This window comes from Tursiops truncatus, chromosome 20 (genome assembly GCF_011762595.2).
Source record: "Tursiops truncatus isolate mTurTru1 chromosome 20, mTurTru1.mat.Y, whole genome shotgun sequence".
In the NCBI taxonomy this organism is placed as follows: domain Eukaryota; kingdom Metazoa; phylum Chordata; class Mammalia; order Artiodactyla; family Delphinidae; genus Tursiops; species Tursiops truncatus.
Genome location: NC_047053.1, coordinates 32,292,488 through 32,307,148, shown reverse-complemented (window position 1 = coordinate 32,307,148; position 14,661 = coordinate 32,292,488). Strand labels below are relative to the sequence as shown.

At 42.2% G+C, this 14,661-nt stretch overlaps 1 protein-coding gene across 5 annotated transcripts in view; it reads right to left on the bottom strand.

Annotated features, from left to right (window-relative positions):
* The window catches only part of TADA2A (transcriptional adaptor 2A), a 47,149-nt gene extending 36,238 nt beyond the window's left edge, over positions 1–10,911 (bottom strand). For 3 of the 5 annotated variants that reach the window (XM_033848210.2, XM_073797827.1, XM_033848213.2), the window contains exons 1-3: positions 10,786–10,911; positions 8,648–8,775; positions 172–278 (exon numbers count right to left, since the gene is read on the bottom strand). In XM_033848210.2, the coding sequence (XP_033704101.1) occupies positions 172–278; positions 8,648–8,672 (132 nt within the window). In that variant the 5' untranslated portion in view covers positions 8,673–8,775; positions 10,786–10,911. Of the gene's footprint in view, positions 1–171; positions 279–8,647; positions 8,776–10,418; positions 10,438–10,785 lie in introns of those variants that run through there. The other 2 variants (XM_033848211.2, XM_073797828.1) reach the window with 2 other exon arrangements.
* Between the last annotated feature and the right edge of the window lie 3,750 nt (positions 10,912–14,661).

The window sequence follows — 14,661 nt, the reverse complement described above, 5'->3', positions numbered from 1 at the left end:
TCTATCTCATCCATCCTGCTCTGTTCCCCAATTTTTCACTGGTAAAATGTGTAATTCAATATTGACTGGAAAAAATAGACTTAAAAAGGTATGGTCCTTCTGAGCAATTGATAGTCATCTCTGAATTTACTATATCCATAAAACTAGGCAAGCCTCCCCTTAAAGAGTTACCTGCAAGCACAGGAAAAAAGGAGGCGGCCCACATTCAGCACACTTGATATAAGGCTCCATGAGGTAGGAGGAGCAGCCTCGGCAAGGTGGCTTATCAGAGGGATCATCTATAACAAAAAGAAGAAGATACTAGCTTCAAAACACCTTATGATTATCTTAAATGCGAGAAGGTGAAAATCTGCAAATGATTACACAAGGTAGTAAGCTGTGCTGAAAAGTTCATGGAGACAAGATGAGCTCATTCCAAGTAAGAAAAAACAAAAATTATGTTCCTTTTTATTTCAGGCCAGCTTTGTTCCTACCTACAGTATATCTACTATTTTAAATAGCATTTAAGTAGATATTGCCCCTGCAGAGAAATTTACAAACACAAGTTTTAACTGGAAGTTTCATAATGCCCACAGTTTATTTTCCCAGGGGAAAATAATGTCACATACCTACATAACACATCTATAGTTATAGATAAAGCCAATCTGACAAAATGTTAATAACTGCTGGGTCTGGGTAATGGGCAATAATTGCTGTACTGTTCTTGCAACTTTCTATAAGTTTGAAATTTTTCATAATAAACAGTTGGTAAAGAAAAACCCTTTAAACATGTCTTGGGATGTACTACTTCATATTTGATTTGGGAGTTAAACTCAGGACAGCTCCCTCCCTTTCTCCCACAGTAAGTAGAGAACAGAGCAGACCTTCCTCCAGTTCCAATGACAGTACTGTCTCCGCAATATCAAGGCAAGGAGTATAATCCAAACTCTCTAAAGTCATAAAAATGCAGATGTGTGTGTGTCCCTGGCTGTCCCAAACTCTGCCACTCTTGAGTCAGGGCAACCTAGCAGAGTTGTTCTCTGTGATCAACAGAAGTCTAAGAAAACAGGCTCTGAAGGTAGAGAAGGGATTTAATCTGTTTGGCCTGGCGCAGAATTTCTCACATTCTGCAATAGCATTTTCCTTCCTAAAGTCCAAGAAACACTCTTCAAGGCACCTTTCCCTCCTGTAAGTGGTGATTATTTTTCTTTTCTTTTGCTTCTAAATGAAGACCTGGAGAAAAAAATGACAGAGGAAAGAAAGGTAATCTTTCTGGCAGTAGCTTCAAATAAACATGTGGAACAGCAACTACCCCATTTCTCCCATTTAAAATTTTGAAATGGAAGAACAAAAATTATTTTATATTAAATGTCAATTTTTACCAAATTACCTTCTTCCTCACATCCTTTTGTTTCTTTTTTTTTTGCGGTATGCGGGCCTCTCACTGTTGTGGCCTCTCCCATTGCGGAGCATAGGGTCCGGACGCGCAGGCTCAGCGGCCATGGCTCACGGACCCAGCCGCTCCGTGGCACGTGGGATCCTCCCGGACCTGGGCACGAACCTGTGTCCCCTGCATCGGCAGGCGGACTCTCAACCACTGGGCCACCAGGGAAGCCCTCGCATCCTTTTCTTTTAATGATATGAGCTTGCTTTTCTTTCCTCAAACTTTCTTCAACAACAAAAAATTGGCCAATGACTGACCTAAAGAGTTTTTAAACCCTCATGTCAAGAAGTAATTGTTTTTTAGAGAAATGCTAATCAAAACTACAATGAGGTATCATCTCACACCAGTCAGAATGGCCATCATCAAAAAATCTACAAACAGGGGCTTCCCTGGTGGCGCAGTGGTTGAGAGTCCAGCTGGCAATGCGGGGGGTGTGGGTTCGTGCCCCGGTCCGGGAGGATCCCACATGCCACAGAGCGGCTGGGCCCGTGAGCCATGGCCGCTGGGCTTGTGCATCCAGAGCCTGTGCTCCGCAACGGGAGAGGCCGCAGCGGTGAGAGGCCCGCGTACATCAAAAAAAAAAAAAAAATCTACAAACAATAAATGCTGGATAGGGTGTGGAGAAAAGGGAACCCTCCTGCACTGTTGGTGGGAATGTAAATTGATACAGCCACTATGGGGAACACTATGGAGGTTCCTGAAAAAACTAAATATATAACTACCATAGGGCCCAGCAATCCCACTACTGGGCATATACCCTGAGAAAACCATAATTCAAGAAGAGTCATGTACCACAATGTTCACTGCAGCTCTCCTTACAATAGCCAGGGCATGGAAGCAACCTAAGTGTCCATCAACAGTTCAATGGATAAAGAAGATGTGGCACATATATACAATGGAATATTACTCAGCCATAAAAAGAAATGAAATTGAGTTATTTGTAGTGAGGTGGATGGACCTAGAGTCTGTCATACAGAGTGAACTAAGTCAGAAAGAGAAAAATACCGTATGCTAAGACATATAGAATCTAAAAAAAAAAAAAAAAGGTTCTGAAGAACCTAAGGGCAGGACAGGAATAAAGATGCAGACGTAGAGGATGGACTTGAGGACACAGGGAGGGGGAAGGGTAAGGTGGGACGAAGTGAGAGAGTAATATGGACATATATACACTACCAAATGTAAAATAGCTAGCTAGTGGGAAGCAGCTGCATAGCACAGGGAGATCAGCTCAGTGCTTTGTGACCACCTAGAGGGGTGGGATAGGGAGGATGGGAGGGAGACACAAGAAGGAGGAGATATGGGGATATATGTGTATGTACAGCTGATCCACTTTGTTATAAAGCAGAAACTAACATACCACTGTAAAGCAATTATACTCCAATAAAGATGTTAAAAAAAGATAATTATTTTGTAAAAGTTCAATTTATAGTTTCAAAAATTTTAGACAATAAAAAGTATAAAGTATGTCATCCTCTATTAACATTCTGATTTCCAGCCTTTCTTCTATGTACATGTGTGTATATTTTAACAAAAGTGGGATACCACACATTTTATAGCCTGTTTTTTCACTTGATAATATATTGTCAACATCTTTCATGATGGTACACATAGATCTTCCTCACTCTTTTTAATGGATGAATAATAGTCCATTATATCTATTTAATCTAACCTAATGGTTTTCAACTGCCTCCTAGGAAGGCATTATGGAAATCTGAGGAGATGCTTTTTTGTTGCCACAATGACTAGGGAGCACTACTGGCACTTAGCAGGCTGGGATCAGGGATGCTAGATATCCTTCAACACTCAAGATATTTTCCTACACAACAAAGAATTGGCCAGTCTCCTGCACAACTTTCAAATGTCCCGCCAGACATTCAAGTAGGTGAAAACTTGCTCATAATGACATGACCTGGAACATAATTCCATACTAAATACAACAAAATGTTTTTGACAGTTTTAATATGTATTGAATTTTCCAGGAAGGCAACTGCATTACGTCAAGAGGAGATTCTACCTTGTTTTATTCAGAACTTCACTAAGAGTTATTCAAGCTTGTGGTATTTGAGTCACCAATACAACACACGTGAATCACTGTGCATTTGTAGTTGTAATATGCACAGTGATTTGACTTACGGGTACAAGCATCTGACTAAAGGCATTATGTTTTCCACTGTAATGTCTAAACATATTGATACATATTATTAAATTACATTATTTATTACAAATCACTTCTCTTTTATTTATCTTTTATAGTATAGTTAGGGCAATATTATTATTTTTTAATTACTTAATTTAATTATTTTTGGCTGTGTTGGGCCTTCATTGCTGCGCACAGGCTTTCTCTCGTTGCGGCGAGTGGGGAATACTCTTTGTTGTGGTGTGCGGGTTTCTCATTGAGATGGCTTCTCTTGTTGCGGAGCACAGGCTCTAGGCGCTCGGGCTTCAGTGGTTGTGGCTCGCGGGCTTACAGCACAGGCTCAGTAGTTGTGGTGCACGGGCTTAGTTGCTCCATGGCATGTGAGATCTTCCCGGACCAGGAATTGAACCCATGTCTCCTGCATTCGCAGGCAGATTTCTTAACCACTGTGCCACCAGGGAAGTCCTAGGGCATTGTTTTTATTTCTTTGAAATCATGGGCATAGTTATGTTATATTATCTATGTATTTCATTTCCAAATAGTAAAAGGGGCTTTAAAAACATTATAAAAAGAAATCACTGGGTCTCATAAGACTGAGAACCACTAATCTAACCAGTTTCCTATTGGTGGATATTTAAGTTGTTTCCAATTTTTCACTATTATAAAAAATGCTGAGATCAACATTCCTGTACACGTAACAGTTCACATTTTGTTCCTCAGGATTTCTATTTTCCTAGAACTAGAACTGTTGAGTGTACAAAGGGTTTCTGATACACATAGCCAAAGTGTCCTTCACAAAGGATTCCAGAACTTTTCTGTAACCTAAGAGTAGGGAAAGACTTTTTACCATCATTCAAACTTCAGAGGCAATAAAAGAGTAATAAATTTGACAAAACAAAACAAACAAAAAGCTCTTTTTTGGCAAAGAACACCATAAGCAAAGTTAAAAAAGCAAATAAACTAGAAGAAAATACTTGTAAACATATCATAAAGGGCTAACATCTTTAATATAGAAAGAACTTTTAAAAATTGAGAGGAAAATAAAAGACCAAAAATCCTACTGTGAAAGTCACGAAGAGATAATTAGGAAAAAAAGAGAGAGATAAAATGGACCTTAAACATGAAAAGACATTCAACTTCACTCATAATAAGAGAAATCTACACTGAGATATAAGTTCTTACCCATCAGATTGGCAAAAATTCAAAAGCTTGATAATATACTTTCTTAAGAAGACTGTGGGGAAATAGGCAACCTCATATATTGCTGACGGGAATGCAAAATGGCACAACTTCTATAGAAGGGAATTTAGCACTATCTAAATAAATGCATCCATTTATCTTTGGACCTAGAAATCCCACTTCTAGGAATTTACCCTGAATATACACCTCCAACAGTATAAGGTTATGCATTAGAACATTATTTATAACTGCAAATACTACTTTGATGTCCAAGCACTAGACAGTAGTTGAACAAACTATGGTACGTTCACATAATCGAGTACTATGCAACTATAAAAAAATAACAATCTCGGAGGCTTCCCTGGTGGCGCAGTGGTTGAGAGTCCGCCTGCCGATGCAGGGGACATGGGTTCGTGCCCCGGTCCAGGAAGATCCCACGTGCCGCGGAGCGGCTGGGCCCGTGAGCCATGGCCGCTGAGCCTGCGCGTCTGCAGCCTGTGCTCCGCAACGGGAGAGGCCACAACAGTGAGAGGCCCGTGTACCGCAAAAAATATATATAAATAAATAAAAATAACAATGTCTATAAAGCAGCATCGTATTTCCACGAGATACTATTAAGTGAAAAAAACAAGGTGCAAAAGAGCATACATAGTATGCTACGTTTTCAGGAAAAAATTAGGGAAAACAAAAGCAAAAACATATACACGTCTGTCTTTGCAAAAAGAAATAAAGGACAGATAAATTAGAAAACAATACCTACGAAGGGTTGAAGGAGGGGGAATGGAAAGGAGTGGAAGAGACCTAGGAAGGAGCAACAATTCTCCAAATATACCTTTTTGCATAGCTTTGACTTTTGGAAGCATACTCATGTTCTGCAAATTAGAAAATTAAACCACTAAATATGGGAAGGGAAAACTGAAAGCAGAAGGAACAGATGAACCAAAAAGTATTTCAAAGGAATATCACAACCACAATGAGGAGGGGAAAAAAAAGAACCAATCCAAGTAACTTATGAACATTTAACAACAGACCTTCAGTCTTGGGTGATGCAGAGAATTGCAAACAAATCCTGAACTTGTTGAAGTGGGTTTGTGTTATGTAGTGGTATGCACCAAGCAATTCTGAAATAATTCTGGATGTATTAAAAGACTGAGCAAATGAATAATCGTGCTAATGCTGGGAGCCAGGGTTTTCACTGAGGAAAGGACACACAAACAAGGAATGTGGTGGGGGTGGGGGGACAAAAAAAGGGCCTAGGAAGGTGAACTGGAGGTTATCAGTGTGAACTCATGATTTCTAAGAAAGTGCATCTATGGATATACGCATGTATATGCAACTGTGTACATATACTGGTATATATGTACGTAGTGTATACCTACCATGTATTTCCCAGCGCTGTGGGCCAAAAAGGCCCAGATGCCAAGATACTCTAGTAGAAATAAGCAATGGCCATATCTTGGTCTCTAATGTCACTCCTTTCTAAAAGGACCAAGGGCTCCTCAGAGAAGTGGCTGATTCTAGGGCTGGGGCATGGGAGGTAGAAGATGCACCTCGAACATGTAGCCATGCCAAAAAGTAAGGAGATGCTCAAAAAAGCGATGGGGCATGTCACAAGGTTGCAAGAGCCGGCTTGAAGGGGCTCACAGTGTTCAAATTAGGACAGTCTGAGAACCAAAGTAAGTATGATAATGAATTATAAACCACTGAAAATAAAGGAATTCATGCATGCATACTTATAATAAATAAGTGAAACAGGAGGTCTCTTGATTATAGTAGAATGCTAAGTGCTAACTAGTAAACATGGAGAGAGTGCTGGATGCAGGGGGAAAAATCATTTTGCGACCATCGTAGTAAAGACTGGATCAGGCAAAAATCATCAATGGATGCTAACTAGGGAGAAATTCTGATGAGGAACAGGATATTTTATGGCCTGAAAGTGTCTCCTTATGGGTTGCTTATTAGACGCAAGAGAAAAAATAGACATTAAACAGTGAAGAACTCAAATGCACACCTTGACTGGGTTTTCTTTTTTTTTTTTTTGCGGTATGCGGGCCTCTCACTGTTCTGGCCTCTCCCGTTGCGGAGCACAGGCTCCGGACGCACAGGCTCAGCGGCCATGACTCACGGGCCCAGCCGCTCCGCGGCATGTGGGATCTTCCCGGACCAGGGCATGAACCCGTGTCCCCTGCATCGGCAGGCGGACTCTCAACCACTGTGCCACCAGGGAAGCCCCCGTTGACTGGGTTTTCAAAATTAACATCGCTAATGAGGAACACAGCAAGACCAGACAAACCCAAAATGAGACACCTCTAGTTTTAAAAAGGGGAGAAAGGGGCTGTATTCTTCAAAAGTGTCAATCACTAAAGACAAAGGCTGTGGACATGTTTCAGTTTAAAGGAGGCTAAAGAGACACAGCAACTTAATGCAAGACCTGAACCCTGACTGTATCCTGTATGGGAAGGAAAAAAACATCGTCAAGGACATTATTGAGTCAGCTGACAAAACTGGAATACAGACGGCAGGTTAGATAAAAGTATTTTATCAGTGTTATACTTACTAAAGTTGGCAACTCTACTGAGGCTAGAATGTACTGAAGTTAGAAGAGAATATCCCTAGTCTCAGGAAATAAACACTAAAGTACTTAGGGGCCATGATGTATGTCCCTAAGCCCTCAAATGATTCTGAAAAAAAAATATGGGGTATGTATATCTACCTATAAATACATATATATGTGAATAAATATGTATATTTATAGATAGAGAACTATGAAAATAGAGTCAAAGGTTTACAAAAGGTGTATGGATATTCTTTGTACTATTCTTATTCTTCCAACTTTCCTGTTTGAAATTGTTTCCAAATAAAAATTTTAAAGTTTAGCTTAAAAATATTAAAAAAAACACTTTTTTAAAATTTTTTAATTATTTTGAAAAGGGGGAGAGAGTGGTTTCAGTTTACACTCCCAGCATGGGGATAATTCATTTAGGCTCTTTCTCTGTGTGAAAAATGAAAGATCTGAACTAGATGTATTGGAAGATTCCATTCTGTCCTAAATATATATAGGGAGTCTGATAAGAGAGTAAATTAGAGCCCCTTTAAGAAACTGCTGAGGGACTTCCCTGGTGGTCCAGTGGGTAAGACTCGATGCTCCCAATGCAGGGGGCTCGGGTTCAATCCCTGGTCAGGGAACTAGATCCCGCATGCATGCCACAACAAAGAGTCCACGTCCCACAACTAAAAGGTCCCACGTGCTGCAACTAAGACTGGCGTAGCCAAAAGCAAAATAAGTAGATGGGAGGGAGGGAGAGAGGGAGGGAGAAACTGCTGAGGAGGATACACCCCAAAAGTGACTTTCTGATTCTTCTCATTGGGACACTACTAACATCTAACAATGGATTTCTATTTCTGCCAAATCTCTTATCTTCAGAAGAAAAGAAAAAGTGTATTTTTTCCTCCATAGTTGTGGCTGCCTGGATTTACTTCACATGTACGCCATAAATCTCTGCACTATTACTGTACTATAGTTTACTCTTAGAATACAAGTGCCAAGAAAGCAGGGGCAGGAGCATTTCCTTTATTCTACCACTCACATTAGTTCTTACCAAGGCGCCTGAAATATGTTATTGATTCTAAAGAGAAATTCAACTGCTTTTTTAAGTCGAACTACGGGTTAATCGTATTATGAATGGTCCACCTGAGCTTAATTTTCTTATAAGACCTTGAGTGTCATGTGCTCAGTTTTGTATCATGTGTTCAGTAGTAGTGGTTGATTTTATTCTGATTTGATACTCATTCCTTTAGGATCAGATTCACATGGCTTCATCTTCAAAGTGCTTATTTTTCTTCTTTGATCAACTTCCACTTCAGTTTGCTATTAATATTCACCTGGGACTTGTTCCCATGGTACTTACTGCTAAAGGAACTCAAACGGTCCATTCCCCAGTTGGCAAAGACTGCTGCTTTGATCTTCCTCAATGCAGGGCTCCTTCAAGGAGATTTCAGAACTGGCCAACACAGACACCAAAGCTGACGACCCCCCCTATAAACAAACAAAAGTGGCACATGGATGAGGAAATACTTTAAAGGGACAAGATAAAGAGAACATAATGTAACTTACTCAACTGTACCACATCCTAGCTTTGTAAGGCTAAGCAAATTTGTTTATCTCTACAAGCTTGTTCCCTCCTCTGTAAAATGGATGATACAATCATATCTACCTTCTAGAGTTGCTGAAGATTAAATATCAAAATCCACATAGATAATGTACCATAGCGCCAGGCCCATAGTAAGCCCTCTACAAAGGCTACATATCTCTAATAAACAACAACTGATTTTCTCTGCCAGGCCTCACTTTTCTCCTTAGCCCTCCTTCCTTTGGGAAACTGACTTTCATATGGCTTTCGTGGGGTTACGAATCCCAATACTCCACCCCCCAGCCCCACAGCAGCTAAAGCAACCAGATCTGTTCTTACCGAAAGCTGAATCTTGAGTAAGGTATCCAAGGACAGAGGGCAGGTTAGAGCTCATTCACTAGCCAAAGAATCTGGTCCAAGAGATCTGGCTCTTGAGATCCCCATCCCCAAGGGTAGCCCAATGGTGTAGGTTTGTTTGTTTGTTTTTTCTCATTTCTCTATCGTTCCAGTAATACTTTAATCTGAATGAACGTCTATTACTAGAAAACTAAGGAATCCTATCTATTACAACGTACATTTTGTTCACTAATTTATTCTTTGAACAGCTATTTAATAGGTATGTACTATATACAAAGTTATCTTTTTGAAGACATAAATGAACTCATATTTCACACGAAGTCATGAAAACATCCCCCCCTCCCTCTATACTCCCATATCTTTTTATCTATCTCTTTTTTTGGCATTTTTCACATTCCACTTTGTGAGAATCACTTCTGAATGCATATTTTCCCCATTTCTAGACTAAATGAAAGCAGGGACTACATCAATACAAATTTGTATGTCTTAAAGCACCAAGCACAGTGCCAAGAGGAAAGAACTCAATAAACACAAATGTAATGGACATATAAATGTTAATTCTACAAAAAGGTTAGTTCATCATTAGTTCTCCTGCAGTGACTTCTTTCACCTGATAGTTTTAGCTTGGGGAATAATTCATCGTTAACTGTATGGGACACTCACATAAAACTGTCAATGAACTTGTCTTTTCCAGGAATGAACTGGAGTGGTTACCCCTCTGCTCTGGTCCCAGGAAAATGAGTTTGAAGAAAATGCGCTTAGTAAGGGGTATTATGCACTCAATAATGAAATAATGGCCAACATTTACTGAATATTTTTCATATGCGAGGCACTGTAGTATCACTGTATGTGGATTGTCTCTGAATCCTTACAACCTTCTGAGGCATGCTGCTTTTTTAAGAAGGGAAAGGAACCTCTGAAAGACTGTCACTTGCACAATGTCTCACAGTTAGTCACTTCAACAGAGGTTAGTAGAGATGGTCAAGTAAAGGATGTATACAGTCTCAAACACTCCACGTTGTAAGCGCAATATTGCAATAAGCGGAATCTTCTTTTTTCCTCTTTCTTCACACAATAGACATTTCTGACGCTAACATCCATGAAAGGATGGATGCTAGTTCCACATTAACATCTGCCAAATTCCAAGAAGTTACCTACTGGAGCCTCAGACCACCTCACCTCTAAAACTGACCTGAAATATCTACTTGGAAGGCCTTCTTGAAAACAAGGGGTAACGTCAGCTAAGAACGGGATTTCGCGTTCCCTTGCAGCAGAGGCAGGAAGAGCCAGGCTGGGACCCAGCGGAGCCGCCCAGGGGGCGGGGCGCGTCAGGCCGCGGCGGGGCGGGGCCCCAGGGCTCAGGCCCGCCCCACGCCGCCCTCCCCCACGGCGCGGCGTGGCCCGCCCCCCTCGCCCCCCTCGCCCCCCTCGCCGCCGACGCCGCCGGGGCCCGCAGTCCGCCCCCAACCCCGCCGCACCTCACGATCCCTGCCTCCCCCTTGTCCCGAGACTGGGGCTCGCGCCCCGCCGCCGCCCGCCCGCAGCGCCTCGTGCCTCACCTCACTTCGTTCCCCTCCTCCGCGCCGAGGAAACGCCAGCAGCGCGCGCGCCCTGGGCTTGCGTGCTCGCTCCCGCGCGGCGCAGGCGCGAGCGGGCCGCGCGCTCGCCGCCTCCGCCCAGTCCCCGCCCCGGCCGTCGCGGCCTTGCCGCGTGCGGCTCATCAACGGCTGCCCCTCCCTCCGTCCCCGACCCTTCCCTACCCGTGCGCTAGCGTCTGGCCTCTAGCAGAGGCCTTGGAGGGTGGGCCTTTGAGCAGCTTGTCTGAGTTTTGAGTCGGACCAGTAATCATTTTTCCCTGGGGGCGCGTTGCTGGTTGCCGCAGGCTTGCCGGTGCGTGGTGCCGTTTGAGCCGCTCTAGAGTGCGGTGAGCTGGAGCGGGCCGGTACTGCCCCGCTTTTGTGTTTTCTAACATTCCCACCCCTCACCTCTGTTGCAGCCTTGAACAAAATCAAGGCTAAGGGACTGGGCCCAAGGACGGCGAGCGGTGGTCGCCTTTCGAAGCCGGGTCTTGCAGTGCTGCTCATGGATTAACCAGACTGCCTGAAAGGTTTAAGGGTTCACAGGGTACGTTTGATTCAGATGCTTCTGGAACGTCGAAATTATCTTCTTTGGAAAGAACCATCTCCTCTTTGGGCTTCAGGGGCCCAGACTGAGGCGCAATGATGAGAGAATGTGGTGGTCCACTCTGATGTCAATCTTGAGGGCTAGGTATGTCCCAACATCTCTTGTTACTACTAACTATTATAATAGCTGCCATTTGTCGAGTATTTTCTGCATGCCAGGCATTGTACAAAGGGGGTTACATACATGGTCCCGTTTCATCTTCAAAAACCACCTTATGGGGTAGACACTAACTATTATTGTCCCCATTTGACAGGTGAAAGCCTTTAGACTCTGCCTTGTGAACAACTTGGGATCACACTGCTAGACCGTGTTGGGGAAGGGGATTCAAACAGTAGTTTAGCTTAACCATCATGCTAATACATCTATTTAGAAGTTTTTCATAAATTTGCTCAACCTCTTATAGAATTCATTTACACTTTATGCCTGTGTGGCCTCTTTACTCATTTTTTAGTATCTGAGTCATACAAGTTCATACTAAAAAAAAAAAAAAGTTAGAATGTTTGCATGAGCAAAAATATGTGAAAACCAGCTCCCACCATGATAGTTAACATTTTGCTATACATTCTTCTAGATATTTTTCTATGCTTCATGTCAATAAATTTAGAATAGTTTTACATTTGATGTATTCTGAAAATCTATTCGTTTATCAAATATTTGATGAGAAGAATGTTCTAGGTGCTGGGAATTCAGCTGTGAACAAAACAAAGTCTCTGTCTCATAATAAGGGGGGAGATTGACATTAAGCAATACACATAATATTATTACTAAATAATAGCTAATGCCCAGTAATGTGGCAAGTTTTTAAAAAAATTAGGAGAAAGGGGATGCTTTATTAGATGGGGTAGACAAGGAAGTCCTCTTAATTGTAAGCAGAAATCTAATCATTAAATGAGGGAGGCAGCTGTGTGGATTTCTAGAGAGAAATCGTTCCAGGAGAAAAGAAATGGCAATTAAAATAGCCCTGACTGCTTGGCATGTTGGAGAAGAAGCAAGGAGAGCAGTGAGGCTGGAGCACAGCAAATTAAAGCAATAAGTTGGATAACAGGCAGAAGCCAGATTGTATATCTGGTAAGCCATGTGGGACTTTAGATTTTATTAGAATGTGATAGAATACCATGGAAGGGTTGAGAACAAAGGAATAATCAGATTTGTTTTAAAAGGATCTCTCTGGCAGTTGTGTGAATAGATAGTAGAAACATAAAAATTGGCCTTTAAATCATTGATCGTCCAGCAGTTGTTCAACAGGTAGTTTATGAACATTGATGTTTCAGCTACACCTTTACAACACCTTCACCTCCGCAAACAGAAAATGGGTTCAAACCTTTAGGACTCATCTTCATGTCTTTCTCATCTAAACTGAAAGTTTTTGAGTCTGGCTAGGGCATATATCCAGATCTGGACGTCACGATTGTCAACAAACTGAATATGAGTCATCAGTGTTGTACTGTTGTGGAAAAACAGTCCCACATAATACTGGGATCTATTCATTAAAAACACAGCATTCATCTGGAAATTACCCTTCCTCTTCAATTGACGTTAGGCCCTCATTAGAATTCTAAGCCCCCATTTAGTCATTCATTGTGCTTAAGAAAGATGTGGAGAAATGAAAATGCACCGTGTGGGTAAGGGTAACAGTGATTAAGGCAGTGTTTTTCTGGGTTTTTGCCTTCAGCAGTGTGGTGGCATCAGGCAAATTTGGAGGAGAAATGAAAGGTCTGTCTCAGATATCTGTTTTGCAATCTGAGTGAAATGACATAAATGAATTTAGAGCTCAGAGAGGCCAGGGCTAAAATGCTATAACCATATTAGAATTGTTTCTTTGGTTGTGTGTCTTCTTTGTAACCTCAGTGCCTGGACAGAAGTGCATCCTGGACAAATATTTGCAAAATGAGCAGGTAAAGGCAAAGGTATGGATGAAGTCACTCAGGCAAGGAAAAGAGCTGTCCAGGCTCTGTAATGTGGCTGCCATTGATTGTCTCCAAATATCCCCACAGGCTCCCCTTGAGCTGCTTAGCTGCTGTGGTTAGAACCAGAAGTGCAGTTTCTGAGCCTTCCTCCTAGTGGAAATGACTATCTGCCATTTCTAGTTACTTGCTATGTCCTGAGTACTGAAAGACTTTATAAACTTTACCTCATCTAATATTTATTTTTCCTGTATCTGAAGTGGCTCTTTGTAGTTTGGTATACAAATACTTTTAAATTAAAAAAATTTTTTTAAATTAATTTATTTTTTAAATTAATTTAATTTTGGCTGCGTTGGGTCTTCGTTGCTGTGTGTGGGCTTTCTCTAGTTGCGGCGAGCGGAGGCTACTCTTCCTTGTGCGTGGGCTTCTCATTGCGGTGGCTTCTCTTGTTGTGGAGCATGGGCTCTAGGCATGCGGGCTTCAGTAGTTGTGGCACGTGGGCTCAGTAGTTGTGGCTCGCGGGCTCTAGAGCGCAGGCTCAGTAGTTGTGGCGCACGGGCTTACTTGCTCTGCAACATGTGGGATCTTCCCGGACCAGGGAATCGAACCCATGTCCCCTGCATTGGCAGGCGGATTCTTAACCACTGCGCCACCAGGGAATCCCCTTGGTATACAAATAGATAAAAACAAAAAGTCTAAAAGTCTAGCCATGCCTTCTAGGTTTCAACTTCCTCCCCTTTAAACTCTAAGATAACCCCAGTCAATGTAAATTAGCCAGAGATTTATGTCTGGGAGCAGAGCCCTTTGATTTGCCAATTGCAGGGTCTCTTAAAGGCAAGGAGTTTCCTGTGATGCACTCAGTAGAGAGGACTTCATGCCACAAAAGGCCTGAGCCTCAAGGATTGCAGCTCTTAGGGCTCAGCCCTTTGAGTTCACACACTAAGGCACTTTCACAGAAGCCCTGGGTCCACCATGGCCCAGCTCAGGACTGGTTCCAGCCTCCTCAGCCTCTGTTGCTGTCTCTTGCATTCAGAAGCATTGCCATCCTCTTGTCCCCATTTGCTCCCCGCCCCCCATATCTTTCTTCTTTTGTGGCCACCCTAGTCAGAGGAGATAGGAAATCAATCCTATTCTTTCCAGGAGTTTCCTAGATTGCTCTTTTAACTTGATCAACCTCAACCATGACCAGTCTGCAGAGGAAGGGTTGAAGTACTCTTGCTAAGCTACTTAAGGAAATGTAAGGTCTACATATAGCTACTTCTCCACACAGTGGCTTGACTGGAGTGCTTCTGCGTAAGTAAGAGGGCCCTAAACATCTCAAAGATGAACAAGAGGGGCAAGAATTCT